General features: G+C 43.2%; 1 protein-coding gene across 1 annotated transcript in view; it reads right to left on the reverse strand.

Moving 5' to 3' along the window:
* Window positions 1-9,081: 9,081 nt before the first annotated feature.
* The window catches only part of FKBP1B (FKBP prolyl isomerase 1B), a 112,621-nt gene continuing 105,650 nt past the window's right edge, over window positions 9,082-16,052 (reverse strand). The window contains exon 4 of the mRNA XM_073625305.1: window positions 9,082-12,953. Coding sequence (XP_073481406.1) covers window positions 12,825-12,953 — 129 coding nt within the window. The 3' untranslated portion in view covers window positions 9,082-12,824. The remainder of the gene's footprint in view (window positions 12,954-16,052) is intronic.

The following is a 16,052-nucleotide window of genomic DNA, read 5'->3' on the forward strand; positions in this document are numbered from 1 at the left end:
GCTGGTGATGTCAGCAAACTGAGGGCTTATCACCGCATATAGAGTGGGTATAGAAAAGAATCACCCTCCTTTAAAATAATCACATTTTGTTGCTTTGCAGCCTGAAATGAAGACAGACATTTTGTTTTATCCAGCTGTATATACTCAGTGCAACTTATAACATCCAAGTGAAAGAAATAACACCAACATGTTAGAAAAAAAAAACAAAAAAAAAAAACACAATCACTGAGTTGGAAAAAAGATCACCCCTTCCTAAAAATGACTTGTAAGCTCAATCAGGTGTCGCTAATCAATGGCACACAAAGCCAATTAACTTTCAACTGTGATCAGCTGTGATCATTTTGATTAGCTCAGCATGAAAAGAGCTTTTCTGGAACATTTCACTCCCTGGTAGTGCAATTGAAGCAAACAATCAACTATTGGTAGCAAGGCACTGTCAAAAGATTTCCGGGATAAAGTTGTGGACAGGCACAAGTCAGGAGATGGATACAAAAAAATGTCAAAGGCTTTATCAATGCCTAAAAGCACAGTGAAGTACATTATTAAGAAGTGGTATTTAGTACAACCCTACCTGATTAAGGACGTTGCTCCAAGCTGGATGAAAGAGCCAGGAGGAAACTGGTCAGAGAGGCTACCAAGAGGCCTACAGCAACTCTGAAGCAGTTGCAGGAATTTATGACAGAGTGGTCATTGTGTGCAAGTGACAACAATATCACAAATTCTCCACAAAAGTGGCTTGTACGGGAGGGTTGCAAGAAAAAAAAAGGCACTCCTCAAGAAAGGCCACAGGCAGTCACGACTGAGCTTTGCCAAAATGCACCTTGAAGATTCTGAGGCCACATGGAAAAAGGTGTTATGGTCAGATGAGTCTAAAATTTAATTATTTGGCCTCAACACCAAATAAGATGTTTGACGGAAATCCAATACAAATCACCATCTAAATAACACCATTCCTACCATAAAGCATGGAGGTGGTAATATCCTGTTACGGGGGTGATTCTCTTCAGCAGGGACTGCAGCACTTGTCAGAAGAGAAGGAAAAATGGATGGGGCAAAATATCATCAAATTCTTGAGGAAATTCTGCTGCCCTCTGCCTGAAAGTTGTCAAGGGGAAGGTTTACATTCCAACATGGCAATGACCCAAAGTACACAGCAAAAAAGACCACACAGTGGTTGAAGGAGAAAAAAGTGAATGCCCTTGCATGGCCTAGTCAGAGCCCAGACTTAAACCCCATTGAAAATCTGTGAAATGACAAACGGTCACCATCAAATTTTAACTGAACTTGAGCAGTTCTGCAAAGAAGGGTGGGCAAACATTGCAAAGTCTAGATGTGCAAAGTTAGTAGAGACATATCCCAACAGACTAAAGGCTGTAGTTAAAGCAAAAGGTGGTTCAACAAAATACTGACACAAGGGAGTGATTCTTTTCCCAACTCAGTGATTCTGTTTTTTAACTTATTTCTGACATATTGGTCACTTGGATGTCACAAGCTGCACTGAGTAAATACAGCTGGATAAAACAAAAACTTTGTCTTCATTTCTTTCAATAGTTTTTGATTATCATATTGTAAAAGTAGAATGCAAAGTTACATACAGTGCCTTGAAAAGTATTCACACCCCTTGAAATTTTTCACATTTTGTCACGTAACAACCAAAAACGTAAATGTATTTTATTGGGATTTTATGTGATAAACCAACACTAAGTGGCACATAATTTTGAAGTGGAAGGAAAATGATAAATGGTTTTAATTTTTTTTACAAATAAATATCTGAAAAGTATGGTGTGCATTTGTATTCAGCCCCCTTTACTCTGATACCCCTAACTAAATTTCAGTGGAAACAACTGCCTTCTGAAATCACCTAATTAGTAAATAGAGTCCACCTGTGTGTAATTTAATCTCAGTATAAATACAGCTGTTCTGTGAAGCCCTCAGAGGTTTGCTAGAGAACCTCAGTGACAAAACAGCATCATGAAGACCAAGAAACACACCAGACAGGTCAGGGATAACGTTGTGAAGAAGTTTAAAGTAGGGTTAGGTTATAAAAAAATATCCTAAGCTTTGAACATCTCATGGAGCACTGTTCAATCCATCATCCGAAAATGGAAAGAGTATGGCACAACTGCAAACCTACCAAGACATGGTCGTCCACTGACAGGCCGGGCAAGCAGAACATTAATCAGAGAAGGAGCCAAGAGGCCCATGGTAACTCTGGAGGAGCTGGAGAGATCCACAGCTCAGGTGGGAGAATCTGTCCACAGGAGAACTATTAGCCGTGCACTCCACAAATCTGGTCTTTATAGAAGAGTGGAACGAAAGCCATTGTTGAAAGAAAGCCAAAAGAAGTCCCGTTTGCAGTTTGCAAGAAGGCATGTGGGGGACACGGCAAACGTGGAAGAAAGTGCTCTGGTCAGATGAGACCAAAATTGAACTTTTTGGCCTAAAAGCAAAATGCTATGTGTGGTGGAAAACGAACACTACACATCACCCTGAACACAACATTCCCACCGTGAAACATGGTGGTGGCAGCATCATGTTGTGGGGACGCTTTTCTTCAGCAGGGACAGGGAAGCTGGTCAGAGTTGATGGGAAGATGGATGGAGTCAAATACAAGGCAATCTTAGAAGAAAACCTGTTACAAGTCTGCAAAAGACTTGAGACTGGGGTGGAGGTTCACCTTCCAGCAGGACAACAACCCTAAACATACATTCAGAGCTACAATGGAATGGTTTAGATTGCATGTATGTCCTAAGAGTGTTCCTCCGGATTGTACCCTTTCCAATGCACCAGATACTGTATGCGCCCATGGAATTTACGGGAGTCAACTCAACCTATACTGAGTGAGGACGTGCCACAGAGGTGGTAAAGCGGTTGCAGACCAAAGGTTTTAATAAGGAGAGATGGAATACATTTGAGATATGCATATTAGAAGAAAGGTCTAAAGCGTAAGCCACTGGGTTGATCCTGCGGAGAATACAAAAAGGCCCAATAAACCGAGGTGCCGACTTCAGTGAGGGAACGCGGAGTTGGAGGTTGCGAGATGACAGCCAGACCCTGTCCCCAACCTGGTAGGAAGGCGCAGGCAGGCGTCTGTGGTCAGCATGGAGTCTGTACTTATCATTGGCATGTTATAAAGCCTCCTGGACTTGTGCCCAAGTGGAACGAAGACCACGGAGATGCTCTTTTAACGCAGGCATGCTCTGCGAAACAAATGAGTCAGGCAACATGGAAGGTTGGAAACCATAGTTTGCCATAAACGGGGACAATTGGGAAGCAGAATTCAAGGCACTATTGTGAGCAAACTCTGCCCTAGGTAAGAGGTCTGACCAGTTGTTATGATGGTCAGAAATATAGCAACGTAGAAATTGCTCCAAGGACTGGTTGGCTCTTTCTCGTCTCATTAGACTGCGGGTGATACGCAGATGAGAAAAAATCTGAATTCCCAACTGTGCACAAAAGGCTCGCCCAGAACGGGGACACAAACTGACTACCCCTGTCTGAGACGATCAATGATGTAAGCGAATGATTTAAGCGAAAGATCTCCCGAGCAAAAAATGGAAGCCAGTTCCTTAGATGTGGGCAACTTAAGTGGAATACAATGAGACATCTTCGAGAACTGATCAACCAGCATAAGGATAACTGTGTTGCCCTGAGAGTTGGGTAACTCTACAATGAAATCCATGGACCGGTGGGTCCAATGCCCCTCTCCATTGGGTATGGGTTGTAGGAGGCCCACTGGAAGGTGTTGTGGTGTCTTACTCTGAGCACACACGGAAGAAGCAGCTACGAAGGCGGCTACATCAGCACGTAGACTAGACCACCAGAATTGTTGGGAAATGGCCCAAAAAAGTAGATTCTTCCCAGGGTGGCCAGCAGCCTTGGGAGAATCGTAAGTCCGGAGCACGGCAGTACGGAGACTCTCAGGGACAAAGTGGCGGTCACAAGGCTTCTCAGGAGGAGCATGGACCTGAGCGGCAAGAATTTTGTCACCGAAAGGAGAAGTGAGACTGGTGCGAACCGTAGCCAGAATACGATCAGGAGGAATCACAGGAACAGGAACCGATTCCATTTTGGCAGTGGAGGAAAATTGTCGCTACAAAGTGTCAGCCCTTACATTCTTAGTACCGGGTAAGAAAGAGACAATGTAATTGAAACTTGACAAGAAAAGAGCCCATCGCGCCCTTCTGGGAGAGAGACGTTTTGGCCTCAGGCAAGAATGTGAGATGCTTTTGGTCAGTAAGAATGAGAACCGGCACAGCGGTACCTTTGAGGAGATGACTCCATTCTTTAAGGGCTAAAATGATCGCTAACAACTCTCCGTCCCCTATCTCGTAATTGCATTCCACAGGTGACAATTTCTTGGAAAAATAGCCACAAGGATGCATAGCGCTCTCAGAGGTAGTACGTTGAGACAGAAGGGCGCCAACTCCAGTCTCAGAAGCATCAACCTCAAGGATAAAGGGTAATGTAGGATCAGGATTTGCCAACACAGGAGCAGAAACAAAGGTAGCCTTGAGACTCTCAAAGGCCTTAATGGACTCCACAGACCAACTCTGTGGGTTACCGTCATATCAGTCAGGGGCTTGACCGGAGATGAGAAGTTATGAATAAACTTTCCATAATAATTGGCAAGGCCAAGAAAACATTGCAGAGGACATATACCCACGGGTCAGGGCCACTGTAGGACTGCTAAAAGTTTCTCTGGGTCCATCAAAAAACCAGCAGTGGAAATGACATAACCCAGGAATTTAACCTGTTTGCGATGGAACTCGCACTTCTCCACTTTACAATAGAGATTGTTCTCTCTCAGCTTCTGAAGCACATGACAGACATCTGTGTGGTGGCTCTCTAGGGACTTGGAAAAAATTAGGATATCGTGGAGATAAACCACCACACATAGCTGCAACAAATCTCGGAGGACATAGTTGATAAATTCCTGGAAAACTGCCGGAGCGTTGCAAAGGCCAAATGGCATTATGAGGTACTCATAATTACCTGTTCTGGTATTAAACGCAGTTTTCCATTCGTCGCCCTCCTTGATCCTTACGAGATTGCATGCTCCTCTCAAATCCAGCTTCGTAAAAACTGTTGCTCCCTTGAGGCGGTCAAATAACTTCGTAATCAACGGAATTGGATAAGCATTCAAATAATTGAGACCCCCATAATCAATACAAGGTCTCAGTTCACCACTCTTCTTCTTCACAAAGAAGAAACCAGCACCAGCAGGAGACAAGGACTTGCGGATGAATCCTCGAGAAAGTGTGTCTGCAACATACTCCTCCATGGCCTTATCCTCCGAGATCAACAAAGGGTAAACCCGGCCACAAGGGGGTATGGCACCAGGTTGAAAGTCAATTGCGCAATCATATGACCGGTGTGGAAGCAAACTATCAGCTTGACCTTTATCTAAGACATCATGGTACTCCTCCGGCAGGGAGGAGAGTGAAGGGGTGCATAGGACCTTAGCCACATTCTGGAAACATGTCTTGCTGCATTGTGGCGACCAGGAGAGAACCTCAGCATGAAGCCAATCAAAAGAGGGCTTGTGCTTCTGTAACCAAGGATAACCAATAACCAGCGGAAATTTAGGTGAGGAAATAACTTGGAATTGGATTATCTCATGGTGAAGAGCCCCTACGGCCATGGACAACGAAACAGTCTCATGAGTCACATGGGCAGGCTGTAAAGGTCTCCCATCAAGAGCCTCAATGGCAAGTGGAGTGGCACGAAGCTGCAGCGGAATCGAGCGTTTAGATACAAAGGCAGCATCAATGAACAGGCCTGCAGCCCCAGAGTCGATTAGAGCCTGTATCTCGACGGACGACTCAGACTAAGAAAGGATAACTGGGACCAGAGGCTTATCCTTCTGGATAACAGAAGAATAAACAACGTCACCTAAGGTCTGTCTGCTACAGGACATCAAGGTTTGGGCATTCCCTGGACGGGTAGGACAAGACTTCAAAAAGTGACCTGCCTGGCCACAATCTCTCCCTCCTTCTAAAGGTTCTCTCATTCACAGAGAGACGTGTGAAGCCCAAGTGCATGGGTTCATCTTCACTGGCTGACTCTGTACCAGGAGGAATGGGAGGTGAGGGAGGCAAGGGTGGGACTGCAAAGCTCCGAGACAAATGTACAGGAGGCTTCCGCAAGCGCTCCTTAAAAGAGTCTTTCTCTGAGTCTGGAGTCAATGAGGATGGCAAAGTGATTAACTTCTCCAGCTCAGTGGGTATATCTCAGGCTGCTATCTCATCTTTGATGGTGTCCGATAGACCATGAGAAAAAGCAGCCACGAGGTCCTCATTGTTCCACGCAACCTCTGCTGCCAGAGTACGGATTTCAATAGCATAATCGCCAACAGTTCTCGTACTCTGATGGACATGAGGCACTTGACAGCAGAAGCTGAGTGTGCGGGAACGTCAAATACCTTTTAAAGGAAGCCACAAACTCTGGGTAACTGAGGACAATGGGTTTTTGCATCTACCATAGAGGGTTTGGCCAGGCCAAGGCTCTCTCAGAAAGCAAAGATATCATGAAACTACTTGCTTCTGTCCGTGGGAAATGCCTGGGGCAGCATCTTGAAGTATATCTCAACTTGATTGAGAAACCCTCTGCATTGAACTGGATCACCCCCAAATCGCTGGGGAAGTGGAGCAGAACCAGACATACCTCCTTATAGAGATAATACTCAAGGCGGGTGCCTGCACAGAGACTGGAGCAGCAGCAGGGACGGCCTGCAACACAGGTTGAACCAGAGCAGCCACAGTGGGAGAATCCAGGTGAGCCGTGCGATTCAGAAGCGTCTGTAACGCTAAGGCAAACTGATCCGTATGGTGATCCTTCTCTGGTCTTTGCCCAGCTTGGGGATTACAGAAATCAAGGCAGTATTCATATCATAGTCTAACTTCTGTTTTACTCTCAGAGTGTTGAAGAACCATTCAAGGTGGGGCGCTAGGATCGCTGCAAATTTTTGCTAATAAATTGCTGAAAACCGTCTGGCCCAGGGGCATAGGAACGCTTTGCTCGTTTCCTCTTTCCTTAATTGTGATGGGAGCAGACATCAGCTTCTTATGTGAGGTGACTAGTTTGGGAGGTTTAAGAGATTGGAGGAAGGTTAATAAATGGTCCAAATCCATAGAGGAGGTGGCTTGATACAGTTTACTATAGAAGCTTTGAAATTCCTTCAAGGCTTTTTGCAGGTCCTGAGTATATATTCAGAAGAGCATCTAATTTTGGGCAGCGCCATTTGCCGTATCTTAGGGGCGAGTTTGTTAGCAAGCATTGAGCCTATTCTATCCTTCTGCATATAAAACTTAGCAGATGACCAGCGCAGGCTTTTCTCTACATGCGTGGTCAAAAGCAAATTAAGAGATAGTCTACTAGCCTCTATGCAAGACCGGATTGGTGTTTATCCGGGCTTTGCTTATAGGCTGCACACAAGGAGCGGAGTTCTCCCTCTAGATGCTTTATGTCAATTCTGTGTTCCCACAATCTGGATCAGTTTGCCATGCAAGGTCGCCCTGTGTAAGGTAACCAGAGACATCGAGCCAGACATATTGAGCTGATTTCAGTGCATAAAACCAGGTCACTTAAAAGGCACTTGTTCAGTCACCAATGAAAGGGGCCATCTGTACATGAGGCTTGCCAGAGGGGGACAGATCCTATGGCATGATCAGACCAAGCCGTATCCCGAATGCAGGTTCTACATATTGAAGAGACAAGGGAAGAGCAAGTGAATATATGATTTATCCTGGTGTAAAGCCCGTTGGGATGTGAATAATGAGTATAATCCCTAGTAGTAGAGTTTTTCTCCCACTATACATCGATGAGCCCTAAGGCAGGGCCATGCACTCCTTGTGGCTGCTGTGGTGGATCAGCGGCCATCTTGGAATCAGGCCGGGCATCCAATCCGCCTGTCATAGAAAGAGCAGAGATGTCTGCTGGCCATTTTTGGCACAATGACCGCACCGGTGGCTTACTGGGGAGGCTGTAGTGGGCCAGAGTCGGCAGCCGAGGTTCAGAGCTACTCGGCCAGGCGACCATTTTGCCAGAGCCCAAACATGTGCCTCGTCTGTCTTAATTTCAGGTTGCAAAGCAACAAAATGTTATTCTTTTAAAGGGGTGATTCTTTTCTATACCCACTGTATAGCCCTGGAAGGACATGTATAAGATTATATTCCAAGTGACTACATTTGACTTAGACTTCACACCTGCCCACTATCACACTTCCTTACCCAATAGACAAAATTCTAAGTCTCAGCTATGCACATAGTTATACTGTTACACTGGAAGTCTACCTGGGTCCCAACGGTTGCTGAATGGTTCTCCCGCCTAGACAGGACCTCAACAATGGAGGAATTAGTACACACCTCCTGAGGATAGATTGAACAAATACACACCTGCTGGTTTCACTTTAAAATAATCCTATCAGTAACATCAGTAGGGGAAACCTCCAAAGAGGAATCCCAAAACGATTCAAACAACCCCCCCCCCCTTTTTTTGTGCCTCTCTTCTCTTATGGCTCCCACGTCCTTTACTGCTCGAAAAGTTTTAAATCTTAGTAATCAAACAAGAAACAGTGGACCTGTGGGGGTTTGGTAGTTTTGGACATGAGCAAAATCCCCTTTTGGGGAAGACCTTAAAAGTGGTTCTAAAGGCTCAAGGTTTTTTACCTTCATGCATTCTATGCATTAAGCTTTTTTTTTTGGCCAGATTAAAAAAACTATTTTATTTGAAAGCAATGGCTTTTTTTATTCTACTACTTTCCTTTTAAAACTGACAACACATTTTTAATGTTTGCCAACTTGTTTTCTATGCATTTGATTGGAGACCTTTGCACCTAAAATTTTAGCCTCTTCCATATGCCAATGTAAGGGAGTCTTAACTTTCTCTTCCTATCTCTTCTACTGAAAATATCTCAACATTCAAAGGCCCCAAAAAATCAAAACGTTGAGTAGCCAAATACCTTCTCCACACTTCAGTAAAAACATTAATTTTAGGGTGAGTCTTCTGTTAGGAAACAAATCACACATGGTAGAACAGGTTGTCATTCAATTTTCTGAGAAAAAAAACACACCACACAAGTTATAAAACACAAGGTTTTTCATAAAATTTATTGTTTTGTTTCTTATATATATAGATCTGTATATAGGTACTTAAAGGAGAGGCTTTGTTTTGATCAGCAGCAAGCAATACGTACAGGTTTGAGTTGGTGTGGTACGGCAGGTAACCCTTAGCTAATGCCCATTTGCGCATGGGTCGCGCACAGATTTTTCCAAGCACCTCCTTTCCTATGTGTACTGTAAGGCAGTGGGTTTATTTATATTTCTTCTATTTTTTTAATACAAGATTATTTGATTTAGTCATATTGTGAGTTATGTCACATGCAAATTAAAATTAAAAAACAAATCTTGCCTCCAGACAGCACAGCAAAGCTTCAGCAAAACATCATTTGAAGTGTGTCGGTCTCTAACAATACATGAGGGCAGCCATTTTGTGAGTGGAACCAAGTCGTCCTGAGAAAGCAGCTTATCAATTCGCTAGGAATCTGTGACATCAAGAAGGCAGAAAGTAATAGCACAAACCTGATACTACAAAGCACTGGTACTATTAAAATAAGTGGTCTTTAAAATTAAATGTGCCTGAAGAACTGTTAAAATTTCCCCTGAATGATTCTGATTGGTAATTGTATGTTACAATTCTACCTCCAAAATCTTTACAAAATGGCTGCTTTCACAGTGTTTAATCAACATGCACACTTTTATCCATCTGGAAGTAAATCTTAAAACATAAAATGTACAACTTATAGAGTGTGTTATAGCCAGAGTAGCAGACTATTTTTTGTGTTGGTGTAGTTGAGTTTTTTTTTGTATTTGCTTATCTTCCTGGAAAGCAATAAAGTTTTAAGCTTTAAGACAAAAAACACACACAACACTTTAGAAAGTGAAAATGCCAGTAACAGCAATGAGTACTCCCTAAATAAGGAGCAGATTCATGATTTTTTTCCCTTATAGGCTGAAACCAAGATCTGGGAAGATACTTTGATGATTTATAAAAAGTTGGTAAGGTAGTGATCCTTAGGGCTCTTTAAAGATGCAGTCCCTTGAACACCAAAAATAAGTGGTAAAAAAAAAACTTTGCTAAGCCTTCATGTCCTAAAAATATACCTCAGATATTTCTCCAGAGGACAGGTAACCAGCAGGAATCTGCCACACCCCACAGATAATAGATTTCTGTCCAACAGGGACAAATGGAGCATTCATGTTTATGTGTAGCTTTACACCAAATGGAAGCAACAATGTATAAAGAGGTTCAAGTGTCCCACCAAAAAACTCAAGTTTTTTGTGGGACACCTGAAGCTCCTCATATGTCATTGCTTCCATTTATTGTCTTACAGTTAAGGTGTTTTCCCTGTCTTTTTCCATCCCCCATTTTCACGTTTTTGTCTATGGGAGTTTATGTTGGGGATTTTTTGTGGTAGGGACTGATTTTGCTTGGTGAACAGTTTACCTCGTGAGTTATAGCTTTACACCAACTCTAGTTTTAAAAGTGTCTGTCATTTTGCTCATTATCCAACCCACTGAGATTTATTGTCACAATGCTCCCCAGCTGCTTCTTCCTCTACTGCTGCCAGGTATGGGCATGTGACTTCCACCCACATGGAAGTACTATGGCCTAGTGAGCAATCACCATCAGCAATCGTGATAAACAGAGGTGAAATTATCAATTGCTATAATTTGTGGCAGCCAAATGTGCGAATGAGATTATAAAGGGGTCAGAAGCTGGGCATAAAGTGACTCTACCAGTTCCTACTTTAAGGTCTAGGCAATGTACAAAAAAGTTGTAACCTTAAAAACCAATCAGCAATAGGTTAAATCTGATTGATTGCTGTGATTTTGCTCCCTGATAAATATGTATGTCACACTTGTACAATATTTTGCAGTGCAACTTTATTCCAAAAAGGTTACAAAATGTAGGCACATTGCACAGTTCTGCATTTCCCTGCCTCAGTTGCTTTAGTTACAAAATAAAGGTGCTGTTTAAACTACATCCATGTGACTGCAAAACCAATATCTAATAATTTAATTTTCATATAGCTATGGAGGAGGGACTTTATAAAATAAAATTGTCTTAAAAAGAAAATTGGCGAATGTAGAGTCCCATAACACTAACATCTTCGCATTTAAAAAACAAACAAAAATGTTCCTCTCTGTTTTATAGAGTTGAACCCACAGCTTTGCCCACACCCACTACAGAAGAAGGGTGTTGGGTACTTGAGCAATAATTTGGACACGTGAGTGCACTCAAAAACAAAGAAAAAAAAAATACCACCTAAATGAGCAACGTGTGTCATCCTGGTGTTCTGAAACTGCCTCTGTAAGTTGCCAGAAACAGGACTACTTAAAAGGCCCAATACACACTGCTTGAAGGGCAACAGATAACGTTGCCTATTTGGCATGCCATTTATAGTATCCTGACCATATGGTGCATCCCCATTCATTGACTTTTTGTTAATGCACTCTCACAGCTTAAGTTGGTGTCCCCACCTTTGTAAATCATCTCTCCACCCAACTATTTGTGGATGGTGGTGGACATCGTTTTCATGCATTTCTCTGGGATTCCAGATTTGTTGAGAGGTCTCACTCCTACTGTACCAGGGAGTCTCAAGGTTCCTGTGCCAGTATGTTTATTGTAAAATAAACCTACGATGCAATGGGAAGAGTACAGCCCTTCTCATAATGATGGCAGCAAATAGGTTATGTCCCCCAAACATCAACATTTCCTCTAAACAGAGGCATCATTTTTGGATGACTGACCATTTAAAACTCATATCTAGTGCATTTTATGGTCAGAACACTTTAAAGAGCTGAAGTAAATGAAGGCAACTCCATTTGCCGCAAGCAGTATGTACAAGATTTAACTGTAAAGCTTTCAGTTCTTATGACCAGGAACAGGCCAGATTTTGGATACATTCATAAGTGATCACAGGCCCTGTGATTTTGTGCTAAATTGTTAGGCAATTTGACTTCTGGTCTGTGAATGGCCAGCAATGAAAGCCAATGGTCTATCAGAAACCTAGGGTCCCCTTGTCTCTTTTAAGTCTTTCAGCTCATTTGTATACTGTTAATGTGTGGAATGTATGTTGGCTGGCAGGAACTACATGATTTTAAGTCTGGGATCTACGAAAATCAATCCCCTAAATGTAATATTTGGTGCTTTCAGTCTACCAGGCTTATTTATTAAGACAGTGTAAACCACAACGACTGTATGGCACTGCATTACAACAAATCATACCAATTGCCATTAACTGCTATTCAGTCTTTGCATTTTGGTACTGTCTTATTGAAACAAGCTTGCATGAGCTTATGATGTATAAATAATTCGGACCTTCTGTATTTAAGTGCAGCTATCATCTTTGCCCTACAAAAGCAGTCACTTTATGACTTTAATGGACATTCAAGCTTAGCAGTTCACTGGTGACATCATTAAGCCACAAAATGTCTACTTCCTCTATGAAGGCATGACAGGTACACTTAAACTGCTCAGTATTATTAAGAAAAGAGACGTGACCTACATAGGTTGACTGAGGATCACTTTGAAGCAGTCCTGTTATGATGTTCCCTTTTGTTGTCAGAGAAGACTGGGTTTTAAGCCACTGCAGTCTTCTCTGGCAGTGCTGAAGGGTTAATGGGAAAACTGGTAACCCCACTGCTGAAGCAGTCCTTCTCAATTATACTGACTTCTGCAGCAGTGAGGGTAGTGTCAGTTGAAAGGAAGAGGAGAATGATGGTTTTGGAGATCTTTTGTCAGCCTGCCCCGCTACATGTTCATTCAATCTTCAGCAGATCCACATCGAAGATCAGAGTAGCGTTGGGAGGTATGACTCCTGGATGCCCCGTGGGTCCATATGCAACATCAGGTGTGCAGGTCAGTTTTGCTCGCTGGCCCAAGCTCATCTGGAGGCACAAAGGAAATAAAGGTTTTGAACTCTGCAATGTAAATGGACTGTATTGTTAATGTTTACACCTAAAGTTTATAATTACATATGTACAATAGAGACAGCCAACTGTGATCATTCCATATGAGAGCCATGCTTAGTAATTAGCAGCGCTGTACTTTGATTTTGCTTTATTATATTTGCTTTCTCTTCAACAGCTGAAAACATATGCTCTTTGGGGTCAGCTCACAAACAAAATCACAATAGCTACTGTTCCCTAAAGGATATATATATATTTTTTTATTTATCCATCCTTCTAAGTCCTCTTGACACAAACGACCCACACCAGAAATGTTTACAGCCTGTGGCTGTAGTCTTCTCTTTGCTGGCCACATCTTTACAGTCAAACCCCATGGACATCTATGAGAGAATCAACTGCAGGTCAAAAGCAACTTTTTTTTTAATCTGAATAATCTCAGATATGCCTTAGGCCCCTTTCACATGTGCGGAATGGAAAAACTGACAGGTGGACCTGTTCAGACCCTCCATTGTCCTCTATGGAGCGGGGGATGTAAAAACTGACGGATGGGGATCCCATCCCATCCCCTTCCCCATCTTTGTAGCGGATCGGATGGCAGTCGGATGTAAACGGACAGGAGGTCCGACTGCCCATAGAGAAGAGCAGACTGTGATCTGCATAAGTGCAGCAGACACGGGCCTGTCATCTGCCTGCTCAGTAGGTTTTAGCGGACAGATTCCCCGCTAACATGAAATTAAAACATTAATATTAGCCAGAAAAAAAAAATAGACTGTGAAAAATTATAGTGGTCCTTTGCATTGATGATCAGTATAGAGGTTTTCTTTTACATTGGTGATCATTGTAGAAGTTTTCATTTTCACTGGTGGTCAGTGTAGAAGCTCTACCTTACACTGGTAGTCAGCGTAGAGGTATTCCCTTATACTACTCAGCAGCATCAGAGATTACCTACCTGTGAAATAAGAGGACAGAGTCCTCTGGTGTTGAGGCCGGATGCTAATCACTTCTAATTTTCAAGGAACACCCTAGCAACCCCAGGGGTAGCCTATGGTCCTGAGAAGCTCAACCATGTTGGCTGTCAGTGGCGTTGCTAGGGGGTGGCTTTTGGGGCTATAGCCCCAAATCTGGGGCCCATAGCCCCGAGTCTCTGCAGTGGACCCCAAGGGGAGGGGGGGCTCTCTGGGGACCCTGATGTAAGTGGGGGGCTCTCTGGGGACTCTGATGTAAGTGGGGGGCTCTCTGGGGACCCTAATGCAAGGGAGAGGCTCTCTAGGGACCCTGATTTGAAGGGGGAGGCTCTCTGGGGACCCTGATTTAAGGGGAGCTCTCTGGGAACCCTGATGTAAGTGGGGGGCTCTCTGGGGACCCTGATGCAAGGGGGAGGCTCTCTGGGGACCCTGATTTTAAGGGGGAGGCTCTCTGGGGACCCTAATTTAAGGGGGAGGCTCTCTGGGGACCCTAATGTAAGTGGGGGCTCTCTGAGGACCCTGATGCAAGGGGGAGGCTCTCTGGGGACCCTGGTGTAAGAGGCGCTCTCTGGGGACCCTTATGTAAAGGGAGGGCTCTCTGGGGACCCTGATGTAAGGAGGGGCTTTCCGGGGGCCCTGATGTAAGTGGGGGGGGGCTCTCTGGGAATATATACACACACATGTATATTACTGTACATACATGTGTATGCCCGCCCAAGCGTATCACTTTCTTTACTACGCTGCTATGGGCTCTAGCCCCAGATCTTTTGTAGACCTAGCAACGCCCCTGTTGGCTGTTCTAAAATATCTTAATGGCAGGAAGCAAAAACTAACCACTTCCAACAGAGAATAATGGTCAGCCCAAAGACAAGCATTAGAGAACAAGATGGACAGCGCACATTTACTAAATGGATTATTTTGTAGCCCCACTTCCCAAAAGCTTGTCAGAAAAGTGGAAAGTCCTAACTATGCAATGCCACAGTGTCTACAAACACATCCAGCTTCTATCAGAGGCATTCCAAGAATGACATAGAGTCTGTGTCAGCAGCAGCGAGAGACTGGATTATGAGAAAACTGTGATGAAAATAAACACAGAGAGGGAGGGGGTTGTAAAATCTTCTGTATTAACATTTAAAAATAGCACCCTTATTTATAAAGCTGCCACTTTGGTAGCAGCAAGTGAGTACATGTCTGTAAATATAGATGATAAATTACTTTTATGCTGTACAAGTATGAAAAAATAATCTCAGAGAGATAAAGCGGGCAAGAGATGTGCATTACAATGATCTGATTTACAAGACAAAATTGTTGTTTTATTTTAGGTATAAGTTGCATAAAAATATGCTTTTCTTTCAACTTTTTGGGACAAGGACACGGCTTCCAAGCTCACTCTTCATTATTTAGGAGAGGTCCAAAAGTTCAAATAATTTTATGAAAAGAATTCCTGGTAGATTTTACACAGAAGTCACCAAAAATGCACCATACACTTATTTAAAATGTATTTGCAGGAAAAACTTTTTTTCAGCTTTAGAAAGAGTGGGGAAGGGCGAGAAACCTAATTTCTTGATGAATAGATGATGATGTATTGGTGAAAAATGTGGGTGAGATGAATGATGAGAACTTCTCACAGGTTTCATAGGCTTCTTTTGTTATAGATTTTCTCATACTCCCTGTTCAGGTGACACCATTGCCACCCAGACTGAAATTATGGGAATCTTTTTTTAAAGAGACAGCAGACAGTAATACAAGTAAGGGTCTTACCCTTCTTCACCTATAGCGATTTTGTCTCTTGCTGTCGAAACAACAGAGACCTCGTATGCTTACCTCTCTTGTTGCCTGCACTGCCAATCTCTGCTATAGTCAACAGAAAGTGCCAGAAACCTGCCCCCCCTGCTAGTCTCAGAGGTTTGATCCACTGGCCCAGGTTCATTAGTGTCATGGGGCTGGTGGAAGGAACCACACAGCAAAATAGGGAACCAAGAAATTAACACTCCTAGAAGCATTGGATTCTTTTCTTGGCACACGCCCCAGGACAGGTAGGTTGTGAATATCTACTTTGCAGGGGGCTTTTGTTTCCACATACAGTTTACCAGCAGTTTTCTTAAATGTTATA

The sequence above is a fragment of the Aquarana catesbeiana genome, linkage group LG04, assembly GCF_042186555.1.
Source record: "Aquarana catesbeiana isolate 2022-GZ linkage group LG04, ASM4218655v1, whole genome shotgun sequence".
Classification (NCBI taxonomy): Eukaryota; Metazoa; Chordata; class Amphibia; order Anura; family Ranidae; genus Aquarana; species Aquarana catesbeiana.